General features: G+C 44.0%; 1 protein-coding gene across 1 annotated transcript in view; it reads right to left on the bottom strand.

Moving 5' to 3' along the window:
- LOC137542003 (lysosomal alpha-glucosidase-like) overlaps positions 1–19,302 on the bottom strand; it is an 84,018-nt gene that overhangs the window by 58,997 nt on the left and 5,719 nt on the right. The window contains exon 2 of the mRNA XM_068263594.1: positions 3,244–3,673. Within this exon, the coding sequence (XP_068119695.1) occupies positions 3,244–3,651 (408 nt within the window). The 5' untranslated portion in view covers positions 3,652–3,673. The remainder of the gene's footprint in view (positions 1–3,243; positions 3,674–19,302) is intronic.

The raw sequence follows: 19,302 nt of genomic DNA, 5'->3' as shown, positions 1-19,302 counted from the left end.
GGCAGGAGCAGTTTTCATTGGCTCCTGGCCCTGTCATTCACGTAAGCCGTTCCCATTGGCTTACATGGAATGACAGGGTCAGGAGCCAATGAAAGCGGCTCCTGACCGGCGCACAGCGCTCTGCCGTCATAGCGACGGCAGAGAGAGCAGCCTGCAGCGGGGACAGAGCGGCGGTAACTTGCGGCGATTCGTCGGGAAGCGGCGGTTTGCTGGACCAGCACCCTCTGGTCCTTAAGGGGGCGGAGGGTGCTGGTCCAGAAAGTTAAAGAAGCAGTTTGTTTTTTTAAAAAAACAGGAACAATAATATTTACAATAAAAAAATAAACATGTGGGGAGTGATCAGACCCCACCAACAGAGAGCTCTGTTGGTGGGGAGAAAAGGGGGGAAATCACTTGTGTGCTGTGTTGTGCGGCCCTGCAGCTTGGCCTTAAAGCTGCAGTGGCCAATTTTACTCAAAATGGCCTGGTCACTAGGGGGGGGGGGGGGGGGGTTAGCCCTGCAGTCCTCAAGAGGTTAAAGAGGGATCGACAGCCACAAAATCAAATTCCATTTACCCACTGCTCTGTGTTTAATATGCATCCCAATCTAATCAGAAAGGTTTCTGCTGTAATAGATCTTATATGTCAGCATGGCTCTACCTGCCTCTATTTCGTACATTGCCGATGATAAGGAAGCTTGTCATCTTTCCTCCCACATTCCTGCTCCTCACTCATTGGTCGAGGGCAGTTCAGTGTGAAGCTGGTGCTGAAATCTGATCTGATCTTGCGCTCACATGTTTACAAAGCAAGTAGCTTTGACAGTGCAGATTCTAGGAGGAAAAAAAAAGTAAGGTGCCTCGCTATCCTGCATGCCAGGTTCAATAGCTAAAGCAAAAAGATCTATTCTTAGACATATATTGGAAGCTGCCAGACAAGTCATTGCGAGGCATTCGAAATCAATCTCTACTAAAAAGTGGTTAATTACATAATGCAAATGGAAGAACTAGTATATTCCTGGCAGAATAGATTTGAAAAATAGATTGTGACTTGGGTTAGATATACGAGATTCACTCACAGATCAAGCCACATTAGAGGAGTTATCAACATATGAAGCATAAATCAGAGCACAGATCTTAACATTCTATAAGATTTTGTTTTTGTTTCAAACCATTCCAACTGAATACTGTGATAGAGCAAGGGAGTCCGTAGCCCAGGCTCTTTATCTTTGCATACCATTCCCTTCCCTCTTCCTTTCCTCTTACCCTTCTTCTTTCTTTCTTCTTTTTTGATGCCTGATCTTATACACTTTGGCTCCAGCCAGAAAAAGAGTCAAGTTATTGTTGTTTGAACTATATGACTGTAGCACATGTTACTTATGGAATGGTTACCTTGTTTATGTTCAATGTCATATAATGCAAATGCTTGTAAGATTGCTTTTTGGTGACTCAATACACATTTATTTTAAAAATAAAACATCAGGATTGGATTCAGCCAGAGGGATCCAAAATGGAAAATGCCTACCACAGAATTCTCTTTATATAAATTCACGGAAATCAAAAAGTGGAAAGTACAATACATCAGTTAAAGTACACCAGAGGTGAAAATAAACGAATGAAATAAACTGTATCTATCTTCTTTCTCCTAAAAATGACTTAAGATATTCTACAGCTTTATTTTATATTTAAAATCTACTTTTTAATTTTTTACTGTTTTATTGAATTTGCTCAATGACACATTCATTGAAGTATGCCAGAGCTCAAACCTATGAACTACTGACCCTTTTTATCTCTTTCCTGCTCTCAGAAGCCATTTTCTGCTAGGAAAGTGTTTTATAATTGTAATTTCTTATCAGTGAGGATCACACTGTAGTCTGACCCAGTCCTGACTCAGTCAGGAACTGCTACTTACATACCTAATTTTTAACTCTTTCAGGCAGAGAAAGAAAAAAAGGAACACAGCATAGTTATTTGTGTGCTAGGCACTGTACCTACACATGTCTATCTCATCATGTTACATAGTTATTTGGGTTGAAAAAAAAAGCCATACGCCCATCAAGTTAAACCAGAATACAAGTACAACACCAGCCTAAAAGTTGACGCATCCAATCAGGAGATCGCTACGTCCAATCCGGTCCGCCTCTTATGTTAATTCTTTTTAGGCACTTTCGATTTGGGAGAGGTGACTAACACAATCTCAGGAGGGGCCGTCCTGGAGGACGTAGGGAGGAACAAGTACAACACCAGCCTGCTCCCTCACATATCCCTGTTGATCGAGGAAGGTGAAAAACCCTTACAAGGCATGGTCCAATTAGCCCCAACAGGGAAAAAAAATTCCTTCCCGACTTCAGATAAAATCCCTGGATCAACACCACTGGGCATTACCTAGTAATTATAGCCATGGATGTCTTTCAATGCAAGGAAAGCATCTAAGCCCCCTTTAAATGCAAATATAGAATATGCCATAACTACTTCCTGTGGCAATGCATTCCACATCTTAGTCACTCTTACTGTAAAGAACCCTTTCCTAAATAAATGGCTAAAACGTTTTTCCTCCATTCGCAGATCATGTCCTCTAGTCCTTTGTGAAAGCCTAGGGACAAAAAGCTCATCTGCCAAGCTTTTATATCGCCCTCTGATGTATTTATACATGTTAATTAGATCCCATACTTCAGGTATCTTTTAACTAAGTAGAACAAGTAGTTATCTACTCATATATGTGTTTTTCCCTGGCATAGTATCGCTGACACTGCTGCTTTAACAGCATTCACATAAAAGGCTTAAATTCATTTTTAAAAAATATTTTTACATTTGTGCATGGACTTAAAGGATACCCAAAGTGACGTGTGACATGATAAGATAGACGTGTATGTACAGTGCCAAGCACACAAATAACTATGCTGTGTTCCTTTTTTTCTTTCTATGCCTGAAAGAGTTAAATATCCGGTATGTAAGGGGCTGACTCAGTCCTGACTTCTGAGAGCAGGAAAGAGATAAAAAGGGTCAATAGTTCATAGATTTTAGCTCTGGGATACTTCAATGAATGTGTCATTGAGCAAAACAATAAAACAGTTAAAACTTATAAAGTAGATTTAAACATAAAACTGTAGAATATCTTAAGTCATTTTTAGGAGAAGGAAGATAGATACAATCGTTTATTTCATTAGTTTATTTTTGCTTCGGGTGTCCTTTAAACCTCTTTAGACAGTGAATATAGCTGTATTTTATATTATTAGCTAGCTCGCTTTATTAAAAAATAGTGACTCACAGTGAAATGCAGTCTACTGTCCGTCTCAAGCATGACGTCGAGCTGCAGCTCAGTGACATCATCAGGCATGAATGTCTTTGTGGAGCGCGTCAGTCTGGCAGTAAATCCATTTTCTGTTTCAGATTTGTTGGTCACTTTGTAGCTTGGGTAGTTGGAGGCAAAAAAACACCAGGGTTGGCCAAACTGCAGGCGGTTTGATGCTGGAATGTAGCAGCAGCCACGAGCTTCACAGTCTTCTTTACTTAAAAACTTGTCAGGCGCACAGTCAAAGCGGCTGCTGGGAGCCACAGAGCACTGCGATGGCTGATGGTGCTTCAGGTGGAAGGGTGATGCTAAGCTAACTGCATGTGCTATAAGAAACACCCAGAGACACCAGGACGGCTTTCTTCGGCCCATCTCCCTGAACATCCTGAGAGAACTGAAGATCCCCCTGCAACATTAAAGACATTTTTCTTTAGATGTATGAAGCGATAGTAAAGTCTAAAAATACTTAGGAACCCACTAGTAGCGCTTTTCTGAGCGCTTTGAGGTTTGAAAAGCTCTTAATGTAATGCTATGGGTGTGATCCCACTAGAGCGACGTAGTTTTATGAAAATCCCCCATAGCATTTCATTAGCAAGAGATTTTGTATGCAAAAATAAGGGATAATGGCCTCAATTCACTAAGCTTATCTCCTGTCTTTAATAACGTTTCTAGAGTTATCACCATGGTGATGAGGCATGTAGTATTCAGGAAACATTTTACCTCAGGCAAACCTAAAGTTAACTCTTCTGTCTTTAAGTTAACTCTTCAATCCTTAAAATAACTCCAGAGTTAAAGACAGGCTGTTTATTAGCTGCATGTGAAAATAACTACAGAGGAGGTAAATTAACTACAGAGGAGGTAACTTAAGGAATGAAGAGATAAAATAACTCTCTCACTGTGTGGAGGTAAGTTATCTCTTGCCTTATTATTTCCAGCATGATCTTAGTGAATTGAGGCCAATGAATAGAACATTAGTAGCAAATAAAAGCATCCAATATTTTTTTTTTCAGTTATATTGCTTTTTTTTTTTTTAAAAAAACAACATTACATTATTGTCATATTTGCAGTTTACAAACCACACTCTGTATTTTAAGATATACAACACAGCAGACCTAATGACCTTTTAAACTTTCCTGCAGTAAAACTTTATTTTAAGCGGTCTCTCACCGTTTGGCTGTTTAAGTGCTTCAGAAAAAGGACTGTATTTGATCAAAGCATCCCCGGGGTGTGCAGGCCCCAAAATAAACAAATATGGGAAAGCAAGCCTTTCCCGTATCCCTGGACTAATGCAGTGTGTGAAAGCAAGCCTTTCCCATATCCCTGGACTAATGCAGTGTGTGAAAGCAATCCTTTCCCATATCCCTGGACTAATGCGGTGTGTGAAAGCAGGCCTTTCCCATATCCCTGGACTAATGCAGTGTGTGAAAGCAATCCTTTCCCATATCCCTGGACTAATGCGGTGTGTGAAAGCAATCCTTTCCCATATCTCTGGACTAATGCGGTGTGTGAAAGCAATCCTTTCCCATATCCCTGGACTAATGCGGTGTGTGAAAGCAAGCCTTTCCCATATCCCTGGACTAATGCGGTGTGTGAAAGCAAGCCTTTCCCATATCCCTGGACTAATGCGGTGTGTGAAAGCAAGCCTTTCCCATATCCCTGGACTAATGCAGTGTGTGAAAGCAATCCTTTCCCATATTCCTGGACTAATGCGGTGTGTGAAAGCAATCCTTTCCCATATCCCTGGACTAATGCGGTGTGTGAAAGCAATCCTTTCCCATATTCCTGGACTAATGCGGTGTGTGAAAGCAATCCTTTGCCATATCCCTGGACTAATGCGGTGTGTGAAAGCAAGCCTTCCCCATATCCCTGGACTAATGCAGTGTGTGAAAGCAAGCCATTCCCATATCCCTTGACTAATGCGGTGTGTGAAAGCAGGCCTTTCCCATATCCCTGGACTAATGCAGTGTGTGAAAGCAAACCTTTCCATATCCCTGGGCTAATGCAGTGTGTGAAAGCAAACCTTCCCCATATCCCTGGACTAATGCGGTGTGTGAAAGCAAACCTTCCCCATATCCCTGGACTAATGCAGTGTGTGAAAGCAAACCTTCCCCATATCCCTGGACTAATGCAGTGTGTGAAAGCAAACCTTCCCCATATCCCTGGACTAATGCAGTGTGTGAAAGCAAGCCTTCCCCATATCCCTGGACTAATGCGGTGTGTGAAAGCAAACCTTCCCCATATCCCTGGACTAATGCAGTGTGTGAAAGCAAACCTTCCCCATATCCCTGGACTAATGCGGTGTGTGAAAGCAAACCTTCCCCATATCCCTGGACTAATGCAGTGTGTGAAAGCAAACCTTCCCCATATCCCTGGACTAATGCAGTGTGTGAAAGCAAACCTTCCCCATATCCCTGGACTAATGCAGTGTGTGAAAGCAGGCCTTTCCCATATCCCTGGACTAATGCAGTGTGTGAAAGCAAACCTTCCCCATATCCCTGGACTAATGCAGTGTGTGAAAGCAAGCCTTCCCCATAGGCTTCGACTAATGCAGTGTGTGAAAACAAACCTTTCCCATATCCCTGGACTAATGCGGTGTGTGAAAGCAAGCCTTTCCCATATCCCTGGACTAATGCAGTGTGTGAAAGCAAACCTTCCCCATATCCCTGGACTAATGCGGTGTGTGAAAGCATGCCTTTCCCATATCCCTGGACTAATGCGGTGTGTGAAAGCAAGCCTTTCCCATATCCCTGGACTAATGCAGTGTGTGAAAGCAAACCTTCCCCATATCCCTGGACTAATGCAGTGTGTGAAAGCAAGCCTTTCCCATATCCCTGGACTAATGCGGTGTGTGAAAGCATGCCTTTCCCATATCCCTGGACTAATGCGGTGTGTGAAAACAAACCTTTCCCATATCCCTGGACTAATGCGGTGTGTGAAAGCAAGCCTTTCCCATATCCCTGGACTAATGCGGTGTGTGAAAGCAATCCTTCCCCATATCCCTGGACTAATGCAGTGTGTGAAAGCAAGCCTTCCCCATATCCCTGGACTAATGCAGTGTGTGAAAGCAGGCCTTTCCCATATCCCTGGACTAATGCAGCGTGTGAAAGCAAACCTTCCCCATATCCCTGGACTAATGCAGTGTGTGAAAGCAAGCCTTCCCCATAGGCTTCGACTAATGCAGTGTGTGAAAACAAACCTTTCCCATATCCCTTGACTAATGCGGTGTGTGAAAGCAAGCCTTTCCCATATCCCTGGACTAATGCAGTGTGTGAAAGCAAACCTTCCCCATATCCCTGGACTAATGCAGTGTGTGAAAGCAAGCCTTTCCCATATCCCTGGACTAATGCGGTGTGTGAAAGCATGCCTTTCCCATATCCCTGGACTAATGCGGTGTGTGAAAGCAAGCCTTTCCCATATCCCTGGACTAATGCAGCGTGTGAAAGCAAACCTTCCCCATATCCCTGGACTAATGCAGTGTGTGAAAGCAAGCCTTTCCCATATCCCTGGACTAATGCGGTGTGTGAAAGCATGCCTTTCCCATATCCCTGGACTAATGCGGTGTGTGAAAGCAAACCTTCCCCATATCCCTGGACTAATGCGGTGTGTGAAAGCAAGCTTTTCCCATATCCCTGGACTAATGCAGTGTGTGAAAGCAAACCTTTCCCATATCCCTGGACTAATGCAGTGTCTGAAAGCAAGCCATTCCCATAGCCCTGGACTAATGCGGTGTGTGAAAGCAAGCCTTTCCCATAGCCCTGGACTAATGCGGTGTATGAAAGCAAGCCTTTCCCATATCCCTGGACTAATGCAGTGTCTGAAAGCAAACCTTTCCCATATCCCTGGACTAATGCGGTGTGTGAAAGCAAGCCATTCCCATAGCCCTGGACTAATGCAGTGTCTGAAAGCAATCCTTGAAACTCACAGTTTCTGCTAAAACATTGCGCAATGAAGGTGTTTAATATATGCACATAAAAAGAAAAGTAATCAAGCTCAAATATTGTTTGCTGTGAATCTTTGCAGATTTTAGAACAAAAACATAAAGCATTGAAGTTTTTCTCAGCACAAGTGAAATTTCACCATAACCTCACAGACAAGCCTGGTTCGTCCAAGGAAAAATAGCTGAAAACGGTATGGGCAAGTCAGGCTATACCAGCAGTTCAAAAGGCAGTGTTCCATTTTTTTGCATGAGTTTTTCGCATTACAATTCATGTTCGTATGCAAATTTGTGTAAGCTCTGGAAACCTGCGTGTGACAATTCGCACACAAACACAAATTTTAATGCGAAAAGCTGGATGTTTTCTACCAAAAAGCTGAAGATAGGGGAAATTGTGGCCTGGCAGAAAGGGAAAATTAAAGGTATTTATTTGTGTTTTAAACTTTTAATATACTCCAGATGTATACTGGACCCTTGCTTGGCACATTTTGTTAAGTTACAGGCAAACATTTCATGAACATTAATTGACATATCAATGCCAGGCAGATACCGGTAATACCAATGGCAGAATATTTTCCAATGATATGCACATAAAGCCAATGAAGGGCCAATACAAAAAGCTAAAAAAGTTAGGAAGTAAATGTGTCAGCTGCCATCACCACTTTAAAATAAAAATTACTGTTCAAAATAGAACATTTTGATGACCCTTCACTAGTTTGTATTCCAATATGCATACATGTGCATTGATGCCACAAAAACACCCAACACTATGAAGTTGAGTGGACTGGTTTTAGCTTTTCTAGTCAATTTATACCATGGAGGCAACAGACAGTAGTAAACTGCAATATACTGGCAAGCAGCCCCATTGGAAAGGGTAAAAAAAAAAATATTATACAGATGGTCCCCTAATTACTATCAGGTTCAATGACATTGTAAGTTGAATTTGTTTGTAAGTTGAGTGCTCATAGAAACATGGAGAAATTTAAAATACAGAGAAACCGAGAGCCCAATATAGTGTAGTATGTTAAAACATAAACGAAGTAAGGCAAATCAGTGAGAAGAATATACTCACAAACGTGGGTTACCACACAGGCAACCACTGTATAAGCAGGTGAGGAGATTAGACCTGTCCTCACTCAGGATTAAGAAGTCGCTCTCTGTAGATGAGAAAAAGGGGTAGATCACCCCTCCACCAGGGGTGGACACGATTTTGCAGTAGGAGAACAGAGGCGCTAGCAGAATAAAAGTGGATAAAAGCTTTAAAATTTGCTAGGAGGAAGTGGTGGACTTACCTCCATAAAGCAGACGCGAAAGACTATCTGTATAATAGTAATCACATTTATTATATGGTACCCCAAAAGTGCAACGCGTTTCGCAGGCCGAGCCCGCTTCATCAGGCAATAAAGTGGGGACAAAACAGAATTCCAGCAGTAGCAGGTTTAGCGCCTCAGTGGAGTCAATTTATACCATGGAGGCAACAGACAGTAGTAAACTGCAATATACTGGCAAGCAGCCCCATTTGAAAGGGTAAAAAAAAATATTATACAGATGGTCCCCTAATTACTATCAGGTTCAATGACATTGTAAGTTGAATTTGTTTGTAAGTTGAGTGCTCATAGAAACATGCAGAAATTTATTTACTTTCGGACAACTCTGGATTTGGCCACATAGTATAAAGTATGCTTTTATCTAAAGGTTATAGAAATTCCGGAAAAAAACCCCCAAAAGAACGTAATTAAAGGGGCACTATGCGAAAAATTGTAAAATTTAAAATATGTACAAACATACACAAATGAGAAGTACCGTACATGTTTTCCAAAGTAAAATGAGCCATTAATTACTTTTCTCCTATGTTGCTGTCCCTTACAATAGGTAGTAGAAATCTGACAGAAGCGACAGGTTTTGGACTAGTCCATCTCTTCATAGGGGATTCTCAGGGATTTATGTATTTTCAAAAGCACTTAGTGCATGGCAGTTGCTTTGTCCAACTGCCAAAAAAACTCTAGCAAGCAGGGTAGCTGGCCAGCATCATTGTTTAAATCATTTTTAGGGAATAGCTTTATAAAGAATAAAAGCCTTGCTGAGAATCCCCTATGGAGAGATGGACTAGTCCAAAACCTGTCGCTTCTGTCAGATTTCTACTACCTGCTGTAATGCTGGGAATACATGAGTCGATGTGGCGGCTCGATTAGCCGCCGGATCAACTCCCGCCGCGTCCGGATCAATTCTCGCTTGTCCCCGCAGGCACTTCCTTATCTTCCGCTCGATTCCCCGCTATTGTTCGCCCGCGGGGATCGAGCGGGGAATTGATCCGGCGGGTCATCGGAAATGATCAATCGAGCCATCAGCGGCTCGATTGATAAGGGCGCATCGACCCGTGTATGCCTAGCATCAGTAACAGCAACATAGGAGAAAAGTAATGTATGGCTCATATTACTCTGCAAACAACGTACTTCTTATTTGTCTAGGTTTGCACATATTTTTAATTGTACAATTTTTCATCATCGTGCCCCTTTAATGGCAGTAAGAATAAGAATCCAAAAAAATGGAAATAGTTCAAATGCAAAACTCAGTGGAAACCTAATGAGAAACTTAGTCCCCAACAAAAATAATATACTTTCCCCAAGAAATATGAATAATAATACAGTAATAAGAAAATTCACACTTGCAATACATTATGCAAGAAGACACGATCTTGGGCATAGAGTTTATGCACTGGAATCGAGCCAGTGTCACTGCTCGTCCGCGCGAATCGATTCCCGCTTGTCCCCGCGGGCACTTCCTTATCAGCGCTTCGTATTTGCCCATTGTCCGCCCGTGGGGATCAAGCCGGGAATCGATCCACGTGGTGATCGGACACGAGGAAATTATAAATAGAGCCATCAGCGGCTCGATTGATGAGAAAAAAAAAAAAAACATACGCCCAGTTCACAACAGCAGCAATAAATCACTACTTGTAACCGACAGATGTTTGCAATAAACCAAGGTTCCTCCAGAGATCTTCATTAGTAAATTGATATTGCTTACCTGCAAAAGCACAGAAAGCAGCACAGGGGTGACACCACAACACTGGCATGTGTACCAGTAATCCAGAGCTTTAAATAAGCCATGGAGGGTGTGGACCATGTCACTGTCAGGGTGACATCATTAGATACTTGGAAAGAGACACAAAATACAATTGCAACAGATCCATTTTTCAGTATGAGAGCCAAGGACATGACAATATAAATGGGTGGGACCAGAAGTCAAATCAGTTGTGCATCCAAGACCACAGCCATATCCCCACCCTATGGCAATTAAAGCACATAAACAACATACAACGTAGTTCGGGGTAAGCCGCGCAGGAGGTTTTCTCAGGCCCTGCTGGGCCGATCTGCGTAATTTTTTTTTTTGCTGAACGCAGCTAGCACTTTGCTAGCTGCGTCAGCACACCGATCGCCGCTGCCCCGCGCCGATTCGCCGCTATCCGCGCCGCCGCAGAGCCCCCCCCCCTCTAGACCCCTGCGCTGCCTGGCCTATCAGCGCCAGGCAGCGCTAAGGGGTGGATCGGGTCTCCCTTAGACGTCACTACTACTGCTACTACTTATTATGCAAACAGGAAACTCAGGAGGAATGTTAGCACTTGTCTTGGATGCAGGGCATGCATTTTTCAGTCTAGCAGAGGCGGTGTATGCCTGTGCGATTAACCATTCAATTGCAGCATGTGTTTAGGGACGCGCAGCCTTTCCCCCCACCTTTTCTTAACTTTGTACCTATGTAACTGTCAGGTTAGCTGCTCCCAGCCCCTCCTCCTTAGTTTCCTGTTTACATAATAAGTAGTAGCAGATTTGCATATGATTTGCATCTGAATTGAATGCAAAGTGTGCAGAAAATCTATTTAGGTGCTGCACACTGAGCTGGTGGTGATTTCGGATGCAGCCTTAGTGGTATGCGCTGGCGTTCTCCTCGCTGTTCAACCAAATGTAAGTTACACTTTTTTTTTGCTTAGCTGCTCCCAAGGTTTTAAATTTAGGTTAGGTCACTTGCCCGGAGGTTTGCCTCACCGTGGCGCAAGTGTCTAGTATAATATACTTTGCATGCAAACCATATTGGAAGCTAAAGTTCCTCCTAGCTTAATAAATGTTAGCACTTGTCTTGGATGCAGAGCATGCATTTTTCAGTCTAGCAGAGGCGGTGTATGCCTGTGTGATTAACCATTCAATTGCAGCATGTGTTTAGGGACGCGCAGCCTTTCCCCCCACCTATCAGATTCCACCCCACCACTGGGAGTTTCTAAGAGTCTAAAAGGATCCTAAAAGCCCCCTTACTTAACCACTTCCCGACCGCCGCAAGTACAAATGGCGGCCGGAAAGTGGATCCCGCAAGGACCGCTGCATGTACAATTGGCGGTCCTTGTACTGGCATAGGCGGAGCGATCGCGTCATTCGTGACGCGATCAGCCACCCGCGCCTGGCTCCGCCCCCTCGCGGTGTAACCCGCCGGCCGTTCGGAAGCGCCGGCGGGTTAATAGCACCCGGATCGCCGCATACAAAAGTGTATAATACAAAGTGTATTATACAGGCTGCCTCCTGCCCTGGTGGTCCCATTATCCGAGGGACCACCAGGGCAGGCTGCAGCCACCCTAGTCTGCACTAAAGCACACTGATTTCCCCCCCCTGCCCCCTGATCGCCCACAGCCCCCCTCAGACCCCCCCTGCCCACCCCCCAGACCACTGTTTGCACCCAATCACCCCCCTAATCACCCATCAATCACTCCCTGTCACTATCTGTAAACGCTATTTTTTTTTTATTCCCTAAACTGCCCCCTGCTCCCTCCTGATCACCCCCCACCCCTCAGATTCTCCCCAGACCCCCCCCCCCCCCCCGTGTACTGTATGCATCTATCCCCCTGATCACCTGTCAATCACCCCCTGTCACTGCCACCCATCAATCAGGCCTTAACCTGCCCCTTGCGGGCAATCTGATCACCCACCCACACCAATAGATTGCCCGCAGATCTGACGTCAGATCACCTCCCAAGTGCAGTGTTTACATCTGTTCTGTACCCTAAACACCCACTAATTACCCATCAATCACCCCCTGTCACTGCTACCCATCAGATTAGACCCCTATCTGCCCCTAGGGCACTCAATCACCCGCCCACACCCTCAGACCCCAGCCATGATCACCTCGCCAGTGCATTGCATGCATCTATTCCCCCCTCTAATCACACCTTGAGACACCCATTAATCACCTCCTGTCACCCCCTAGCACACCTACCTATCAGATCAGGCCCTAATTTGCCCCGTGTGGGCTCCTGATCACTCGGCCAAACCCTCAGATCCCCCTCAGACCCCCTTCCGATCACCTCCCCAGTGCATTGATTTCATCTATTTTCCCCTCTAACCACCCCCTGAGACACCCATCAATCACCTCCTGTCACCCCCCTAGCACTCCTATCCATCAGATCAGGCCCAATACAACCTGTCATCTAAAAGGCCACCCTGCTTATGACCGGTTCCACAAAATTCGCACCCTCATAGACCACCTGTCATCAAAATTTGCAGATGCTTATACCCCTGAACAGTCATTTTGAGACATTTGGTTTCCAGACAACTCACGGTTTTGGGCCCGTAAAATGCCAGGGCGGTATAGGAACCCCACAAGTGACCCCATTTTAGAAAAAAAAAGACACCCCAAGGTATTCTGTTAGGTGTATGACGAGTTCATAGATTTTATTTTTTGTCAAAAGTTAGCGGAAATTGATTGTGAACAAAAAAACAATTAAAATCAATTTCCGCTAACTTGCGACAAAAAATAAAATCTTCTATGAACTCGCCATACTCCTAACGGAATACCTTGGGGTGTCTTCTTTCTAAAATGGGGTCATTAGTGGGGTTCCTATACTGCCCTGGCATTTTAGGCGCCCTAAACCGTGAAGAGTAGTCTTGAAATAAAAATGACCTGTGAAATCTTAAAGGTACTCATTGGACTTTGGGCCCCTTAGCGCAGTTAGGGTGCAAAAAAGTGCCACACATGTGGTATCGCCGTACTCAGGAGAAGTAGTATAATGTGTTTTGGGGTGTATTTTTACACATACCCATGCTGAGTGGGAGAACTATCTCTGTAAATGGACAATTGTATGTAAAAAAAAAAAATCAAACAATTGTCATTTACAGAGATATTTCTCCCACCCAGCATGGGTATGTGTAAAAATACACCCCAAAACACATTATACTACTTCTCCTGAGTACGGCAATACCACATGTGTGGCACTTTTTTGCAGCCTAACTGCGCTAAGGGGCCCAAAGTCCAATGAGCACCTTTAGGCTTTACAGGGGTGCTTACAAATTAGCACCCCCCAAAATTCCAGGACAGTAAACACACCCCACAAATGACCCCATTTTGGAAAGAAGACACTTCAAGGTATTCAGAGAGGGGCATGGTGCGTCCGTGGCAGATTTCATTTTTTTTTTGTCACAAGTTAGCAGAAATGGAAACTTTTTTTTTTTTTCTTGTCACAAACTGTCATTTTCCGCTAACTTGTGACAAAAAATAATATCTTCTATGAACTCACTATGCCTCTCAGTGAATACTTTGGGATGTCTTCTTTCCAAAATGGGGTCATTTGGAGGGTATTTATACTATCCTGGAATTCTAGCCCCTCATGAAACATGACAGGTGGTCAGAAAAGTCAGAGATGCTACAAAATGGGAAAATTCACTTTTTGCACCATAGTTTGTAAACGCTATAACTTTTACCCAAACCAATAAATATACACTGAATGGGTTTTTTTTTTAATCAAAAACATGTTTGTCCACATTTTTCGTGCTGCATGTATACAGAAATTTTACTTTATTTGAAAAATGTCAGCACAGAAAGTTAAAAAAATAATTTTTTTGCCAAAATTCATGTCTTTTTTGATGACTATAATAAAAAGTAAAAATCGCAGCAGCAATTAAATAGCACTAAAAGAAAGCTGTATTAGTGACAAGAAAAGGAGCCAAAATTCATTTAGGTGGTAGGTTGTATGACCGAGCAATAAACCGTGAAAGCTGCAGTGGTCTGAATGGAAAAAAAGGGTCTGGTCCTTAAAGAGAATCTGTATTGTTAAAATCACACAAAAGTAAACATACCAGTGCTTTAGGGGACATCTCCTATTACCCTCTGTCACAATTTCGCCGCTCCCCGCCGCATTAAAAGTAGTCAAAAACAGTTTTAAAAAGTTTGTTTATAAACAAACAAAATGGCCACCAAAACAGGAAGTAGATTGATGTACAATATGTCCACACATAGAAAATACATCCATACACAAGCAGGCTGTATACAGCTTTCCTTTTGAATCTCAAAAGATCATTTGTGTGTTTACCTTCTGTCCCCTTCTTCTCTCATGCACTGAACATTACAGGCTTCTAGAGATGGGAAGTTCGGATCTTTTCAATGATCCGGATGATTCGAATCGGATCATTGAAGAGATCCGGATCTTTGATCCGAATCTCGGATCATTTTACTACCGGAAGCATTCGGGGGTGAAATGAACAGCAGGACAGGTCTGTGGACAGGAGAAGGGGAGGGGGTGGACACACAGAGAAGGGGAGAAGATGGACAGAGGGCAGGGAGTGGACAGAGATGGGAGGAGGGACAAGCAGAGAGCAGAAATGTTTGCACGTAATACCCACATGCTGAAGTCATATGCTTTACATATATTTCACCTATATGTTCATCTGTACACTTTGAAAGAAAAGGTCGCACAGTGAAAGAAAGCATTCCCAGAAGTGAAGTGCAGCTGTTTAGTGCCGAGTGCAGGAGGATCATATTGCCTTTCAATCACACTGTCTGCAAAGTTACTGAGCTGTGCTGAGTCAAAAGCTTCCCATGTGATCACTGTGCAGCACTACGGAACAGACAGCCTGTAATGAGCAGCACATTGCAGCCAGTATGTGTGCTCTACACACATCTGGCAGTGGCACCCATGTCCCCTCTCTCTCATCTACCTGCTGTCCCTGCAAGGCTGCCTCCCCTCCAACAGAGCGATCCATCTCAGCTCTGCTTCCAAGACCCCGCTGCCCGCTGAGAAGGGGGCGTGTCGCTCCTGGCCCCGCCCCTTTTGCGATCCGAATCACTCATTTTGATGATTCGGATGATCGACTCATAAAATAGATTCGGATCAAAGATCCGAATCGTTCATGATCCGGACAACACTACAGGCTTCCTGCAGACAGCTCTGCCTGTGCCTGTGTTTGTAATTCCTCATTATGTGTCAGCCAGCTACTTTCACAGCCTAACAGAGGAGGATTTTTATCCAGCTCTCTTCTATCACTGATAAGATAGCAGAGAAGCTGCTGGCTTATGTAAATAAAACACACACTGGAGTGTGCATAGAGGAACAGACCAGCACGGAAGAGTTGGCAGCCTTCCAGACACAGGCCGACAAGTCTGACAGGGGAAAGATACATTGATTTATTACAGAGACCGTGATAGTACAAAGTGCTGCAGTGAGCCAGAACAGATTAGAATAGGTTTAGGAACTTGTAGGATGGTAGGAAAAACGTTGTAATTTTTGTTACAGAGTCACTTTAAGGGGGGTAAAGCCTACGGTCCTCAAGTGGTTAATATAAATTTCGTTTTCGTAAGGACCCATTCACACTAGAGCGTTTTGCTGGCGATTTAGGCAAAATGCTCAAGCGCTAGCGCTTTTTAAAGTGCTAGTGCTATAAAACCCTATGGGCCCGTTCTTACTTGGGCAATTTGCGTTAATCGTCGGCAATAAACGCAAATCGCCAAACGCGTAGCCTGCACCATTTTCAGGCGATTTCCCGGTGATTGCGTTTCAGTGCTATAGAAGCACTAAACGCAATCGCGGAAAAATCGCCGCAGTGTCCAGTGCTTTTTCCGCGTGTAATCGCGGAAAAATCACTCCCGCAATGCGTGTTTTGCGATTTTAAGTGTGAATGGGGTCTCACACCACTTTAGGACCAGAGCAACTTCCACCGCTCATTGGCTTCTCATTAACTTGCATAGATGAATATCTACACCCCAGGAGCAATAGCCCAGCAATGGTTTTCTGCAAACTGGCTTAGTATTAAAATTAATGAGACATACTGGATGAACACTTAGCTTACTAAGGTCAAAATTAAATAATTTGGATATTCACATACTGAGCAGAATTGATGCATCATGGGAGTTCCTTCATCTTGAATATATCATTAATAGCAGCCAACAAATGGTGCCCTGTTTAGATTTCCCTTTGTTATAAATCTAGTTATTCTCATAAGCATCTACAGCATAATAGAGCAGTGCTCAGGTCCTAATGTCTCAGTTACAACCTATAGTGCAACTATGGTGTAACTATGGTGTAAACCAAATGTCCATTGGAAAGCTTCAACTGACTTCCAAGGTCCTCATACACTCACAATGCAGGTCCAAGTGGCCAACACAGCATATGCAAAAAAAATATAGAAAGGAAAGCCAATAGTGTAACTCTGTAAGGGCCCTTTTCCACTTGCTGCGATTGCAATGCTGAATCGCAAATCGCTAGCAATTTTTAAATCGCTAGGGTTTGCAAAATAACATAGGAATTGCGGTAGGTATTTTTCACTACCGCAATATGGCTTTTGGGGGATACGTAACTTGGATAAGCTTTCTGCACTCTCAGTCTTCAATCACTAATAAAAAACTAAAAAAAAATTGCTTCCATAGTGTAAAACTGTAACTTTAATAAAAACTTGAATTAAAAATTGAGTGGAGTGATCTAGTATAAGTAGTGCGTCTGATGTCAGCCCCTGATGAGTCAGACAGCTGACGAAAGCCAAAGGACGCAAGACGGAGATGCGGGGAATCCTGCGGCGGTATCTGTACAAGCGGTTACCCGGGGCCCAGACGCTCTGTTACTATACACGCTCATCCAAATCCTGCTCTTTTGAGTGCAAATTTTTAATTCAAGTTTATATTAAAGTTACGGCTTTGCACCTTGGAAGCTATTTTTTTGTTTTTTACTACTAACCTGCGGGATCGTTTGGTCCATGCAGATATGGAGGGACAGGGATCACAAGCCAGGCTCTCACGTAGAGGTACATTTCCATGTCTGAACTGCGTTCATTGCAGTTCAGTCATTAAAGGGGATCAAATTGTTCACCCCCACAGAGGGACGAAATTTAAGATACAGGGATGCCACACATGCGATTCCACGTATGTGGTATATGCTTTAAAATGCCCATGTGGCCTTTTATATATAGGCCAAACAACTCAAAAGATGAAGGTGAGATTGTCATCTCACAAGCATGCTATACGTGAGAGCCTGACCGATCAGGCTGTCCCTTATCATTTCAGCCAGGCTAGACACAATGACAGCCAGCTCAAGTTTCTAATAATAGAACAGGTGATGCAACCAAAAAGAGGAGGGGATAGACTTAAGAGACTCCTTTGGAGAGAGGCACACTGGATAAAAAAACTTGACACCATGGAGCCAAGGGGACTTAATCGGGAGCTAGATTTGGTTCCTTTTTTGTAGAGTTTTTGTTTTGTGACATTTTGTTTCCCCTTGTCCCCATGGTGTCTGATGTAGCTCTACTTCTCTTTTCCACCTACAATCCCACTCTGTGCATATTGCACTTGCCCTTTATTTGCCACTGGGTGGCATTAGGAGTGATGTTAAATTGTATATAATGACATGTAACTCTCATGTGCCATGCCCCTGTTTCCTGCTATATATCCCCTGATGTTGGTGTACATCTACGCGGCCTGAGAATGTGTCCCCGTAGGTGGTAACCCTCTGTCACGGTATCCGCAGGCAATGTTTACATCTGAGGTGGGCGGAGCGCCACGGCGAGCGCACCGCACACTGATTGGCTGACGCTACGTGGGCAGGGCGGGATGCATGACGTCTCGCCTAGCACACGTGACCCCGACGTTCCCCACTTGGTCCGCCGATGACGGCGAGGCAGTGGGTGGAAACGCAGGAGATGCGCGGCCAGGATTGTCTGCGGAGATGGGAGACTTAACCTATAGATTTAAAGCTGAAGGAGATGACGTCCATGATAATGTCCTATCCGTGAGTACCTAGATAGTTCCCCATCAGGTCCGCAGGCCAGAGAGCCTTGCGATAGGATGTTTTGAATTGGGATAATGTGATTGGGTGTTCATGGAACCATGATACTATATAAAGGAGTTAGTCATGCAGGTATATTGTATTCTGACTTGCAGCTTAGCTTGATAAAGAAGCGGATTAGCTTTGAAACGTTGCTGTGATGGCTGCAAAGCACTTTAATCAATAAAAGAGCATTTTGAAACGGATGGTGCCGGCTCTCTCGATATACGTGTTTGTTTTTTACTAGTGATTGAAGACTTAGGGCCCGTTTCCACTAGTGCGGTGCGAATCACCGGGATTCCACCGCTGACGAAATCGCATGCGGATGCGATTCTGCGGGCGATTTTTGACGCGATTTCGCATAGGCAGGGTATATGCGAATTTAACCATGTCACTGCCTGGTTCAATTTGCATTAGTTTTCATGCAAATTCACGGCAAAAAACGCATGTGCGTTTTCCCTATTAAATACATAGCCTGCGAATCGCCTGCATTCCTCACGCAGGCGAATTCTGCAGGCCCTACCGTGCAGAAAAATCCTGCACAGAAAAACGCACCAAAAAACTGACAAGTGGAAACAGTCTCATCCACTTGTATTGGTTATGCGAATCCGCATGCAGACAACGCATGCGGATTCGCTCTAGTGGAAACGGGCCCTAAGAGTGCAGAAAGTTTATCCAAGTTACGTATCCCCACAAACTCATCATTCTTGCCTCCGGATATTTAAGGAGGACAGGTGGGTGAGTGCGGGCATTGAGGGGGGAGTGTCCTGCTCACATTGGGTGTATTGCTATCTCTGGTGGCAGAGGCAAGAGCACAGGGAAGGCGGTGGCTTGTCCTAGCAGACTTACAGAGTTATGCTATTGGTTGTTCCTTCTATATTTTTTTGCATATGCTGTCAGCCACATGCGTGTATGAGGACCTTGGAAGTCTGTTGAAGTTTTCCATTGGACATTTGGTTTACACCATAGGTGATAACTGGGACATTAGGCCCTGAGTGTTGCTCTATTTGTATTTAATGTGCTCTGGCCAATGACT

This window comes from Hyperolius riggenbachi, chromosome 12, assembly GCF_040937935.1.
Source record: "Hyperolius riggenbachi isolate aHypRig1 chromosome 12, aHypRig1.pri, whole genome shotgun sequence".
NCBI classification, from domain to species: Eukaryota; Metazoa; Chordata; class Amphibia; order Anura; family Hyperoliidae; genus Hyperolius; species Hyperolius riggenbachi.
The sequence above is the reverse complement of the archived record's forward strand: the minus strand, read 5'-3'. Positions and strand labels throughout refer to the sequence as shown.